Source organism: Centruroides vittatus, unplaced genomic scaffold, assembly GCF_030686945.1.
Source record: "Centruroides vittatus isolate TY-2023 unplaced genomic scaffold, ASM3068694v2 contig_392, whole genome shotgun sequence".
In the NCBI taxonomy this organism is placed as follows: domain Eukaryota; kingdom Metazoa; phylum Arthropoda; class Arachnida; order Scorpiones; family Buthidae; genus Centruroides; species Centruroides vittatus.
In genome coordinates this window covers 553092-556440 of record NW_027122208.1, presented here as the reverse complement: position 1 = coordinate 556440, position 3349 = coordinate 553092, and the positions used below count along the sequence as shown (strand labels likewise).

Here is a 3349-nt window from a genome sequence, read left to right as displayed (position 1 = left end):
ACTGGTTGGGAACCGCTGATCTAGATAAAAATACGGCAAAGATGGAACATTTCATTTACGTACAGTACAATACCCATGCATTGACAAATTTACATCGGTTAACATACACTTTGTAAAAGACTTTGTTACAAATTGCCTCGGCACCGCAGTGCATTACCGAGGTGAGGTACAGAGAATATTTACATTTTAACATTTTTACTATATACAATATAAACACAAAGATAGTAGTCTATAAAAGCTCGCGTGTAGGTTACAACTGCAGAAATGACATTGAAAGTATACAAATCAGACCATATGTCCCATAGATTACGGAATAAGGTTTAAAATATATAAACTTTAGAAATGCAAATCAACATAGTTATTCGCGTTTGAATACAAATACGTTTGAATATTAGAGGACACACATGCCAGACCAGATAGGTTTTTAAGTACATACACACTAGAAATACAAATCAACAAAGTTATTTGCTTTTGAATACAATACAGTTTAATATTTGAGAACATATGCTTGTCAGACCAAAGTACATAAATAAACATAGCCAATATAATATTTAACAACAAAGTTGCTCACATTAAGAATATAGCATCAGAACAGAGTAATTCGCTTGGAGATTACAGTAACAAAACAACACTATCCATTATATTCCTATCTGACCATCGTTCTTTTAAAATACATATTAACAAGTTGTTAAAAGCTTGATTTATGTTTTTATCGTTGATAAGTACATTTAAATTGCATGGCCAGTTGGTATGAGCAGGCAACATGGTAATAATGTGATGACGCATGTCCTCGAGCATGGGGCACCAAAATAGGTAGTGCTCCACACCATCAGGGACATCGCACAAAAAGCAGTTCTGGTTTGAAGACTTGTTAAATCTGTAAAGGTAGTTCTGGAACTTTCCATGCGCTGTGTAGAACTGGGTGACATTATGTTGGATGAGATGTCCAGCAGTAGTAGAAACTTTGGGAAAGAAGTTCCTTGTTATTTTATTCTGAGTGTCCCAGATCTGCTGCCACTTGATAAGCGCACTTTCTTTGAGTCGACTAATTATGAAGCTTTGAGGGATTGCAGTGTAGCTTGGATTACAATTCATATTTGAAGCACACCGAGCCAGCTCGTCTGCTCGCTCATTCCCGCAGACTCCAATGTGTCCTCTTACCCAAACGATTGCAAAACTGTTGACATTCTTTGATATTTCTTTGAGGATTTGATTTACAATTGGGTGGCGCCAATTGTAGTTACATATGGATTGCGCAGAGGAATTGGAGTCAGTAAAGAGATTAATTTTCATACCACCAAAGTTATCATTGCACCATCTTACGGCTGAGAGGATACCCCAAAGTTCCGCTTGGAACACGGAACAGAATCTTCCCAACTTATATGAGGAGTGGTGAACTTCATTATTATCCTGATAGACAACGAAGGCGCTGCCTACCTGCTCTCCATCCTTCGATCCATCCGAGAAAATGGCCAGAGTTTGGTCTGCCCAGGGGTGACTGGCAATAAAGGGCCAGTTCTCTGGTGCTTCACTATACTTGCAGTGTAGAGTTTGCTCTATATTGTTATAGTTCTCATTGTTTATGAGGACATCCAAGCCATGTCTCATTTTCCATCGTTGCGAAACCATCTCGAGTTCCTGTGCAATTGGCAGTTTGCCTGCGATGACCTGCAGGGCTGCCGTGGAGGTTGTCGAGTACGCCCTACAAATCCTAAGGAGTGCTCTCCGCTGGGCGCTCTGAAGCTTCCGATGAATATGTACCTGGTTCTGGCCCTCGACCCAGACCGGGGCTGCGTATGAGATCATAGGAAGGAACACAGAATCATAGATCACACTCATAATTTGGGGAGAGAGCCCCCATTTCGTTTTCGCTACCTTTGTCATTTTATTGAATAGCAGATTAGTTTTATTACAAATGTTCTTGACATGAGGAAGCCAACTAAGCTTGTGGTGTAGCGAGATTCCCAAGTATTTTAATGTTGGTACTACCTTAACACTGGTGCCGCCCATTTTAATGGTCGTACCCTTTGTATAGATGTCGTGCCCTTGGTCTGGTAAAAATTATCCCTTTTGTCTTGCTTGGATTAAACTCAAGCCTGTTCCTCCTTCCCCAATTGAGGACCTTCTCCAGAATTCTGTTGGCCTTGTGTTCAAGTTCGGCCCTTGAATGTGCTGTTACCAGTATCATCGCGTCGTCGGCATAGGCCCCTGTCCAGACACCTCCAAAATTTTCATTTACAAAGCCATTGAACAACAAGTTCCACAATAGCGGGCCCAGCACGGAGCCCTGCGGGCACCCACGTGTGATATGCCGAGTATGGGAACGTGAGCCCACTTGTAGTGTGACGGTACGATCATGCAAGTAGTTCCTTATCATGTTGAATATATAATTTGGACACTGGCTCTTTTTAAGACACATCAATATCATAGGCCACCAGGCCGAGTTAAATGCGCCTGCTATATCCAGACTGAGCCCCATAATGTATGGGTGGGTGTTTTGCAGGGCTTTAATTTTATTAACCAGTGAGAAAATGGCATCCGTTGTACATGTCCCAGACCTAAATCCAAATTGCTGTACGTTTAAGTATTCTTCCTTCTCCAAATGCCAAACCATTCTATTCATTATTAGCCTTTCTAATGTTTTACCCAAAATGGGAAGTAGGGAGATATTCCGGTAATCTCCCGGAGAAGTGATATGGGCATCTTTGGTCTTGGGAATAAGTACCATCCTCGCTTTTTTCCAATCGGCAGGAAATATACAGAACTTTAGGCAGAAGTTGTATAGTGTTAGTAGGAGATTCGGACGGTTTTCCCAAATTTTCCGAACAATGACCGCAGTTATCCCGTCCAGATCCGGAGCCTTACGTGTTGCCAGCCTATTGACAGCTGCCTCAATTTCCATAACGGTAAAAGAATGCGGGCTGTTATAATGCAATGGAGCACTACTCTGCTCCCTAATGGAGTGCTGGAAAGAATCATCGTCCGATTCATTATCGTCCGGGCATAGGGTCCCCATTATAAGATTGATCGTGTTCTCCATATTTTTCACACCACCATCAGACGAGCAGATACTAGTGAGGCAGGAGGGACTCTTAAGTTTAGATGCGCAGCATTTGTAAACAAAACCTCATGGGTCTGTAGAAGCGGAGGAGCAGTATTCCTTCCATGATTTAACCTTAGCATCCTTTATAGCCTCCTTATAGATGGCCTGATAGTTCTGATACCGTAACTTTAGAGAATCCCTGTCATTGTTCTTGCAGCGTTGGTAAGCCTTCCTGTTTTGGTTGTTTATTTTCCTTCATGTTATCCAGATTTTTGTTCCACCAAGGTACCCCTTGTTTCCTTGGTC

The 3349-nt window shown here is 41.8% G+C and overlaps 1 protein-coding gene across 1 annotated transcript; it reads right to left on the bottom strand.

Moving 5' to 3' along the window:
* Positions 1–612: 612 nt before the first annotated feature.
* LOC136976005 (uncharacterized) lies at positions 613–2010 on the bottom strand. Its single transcript, XM_067271203.1, has one exon. The coding sequence runs from the start codon at positions 2008–2010 to the stop codon at positions 613–615; it is 1398 nt and encodes a 465-aa protein (XP_067127304.1).
* Positions 2011–3349: the final 1339 nt, after the last annotated feature.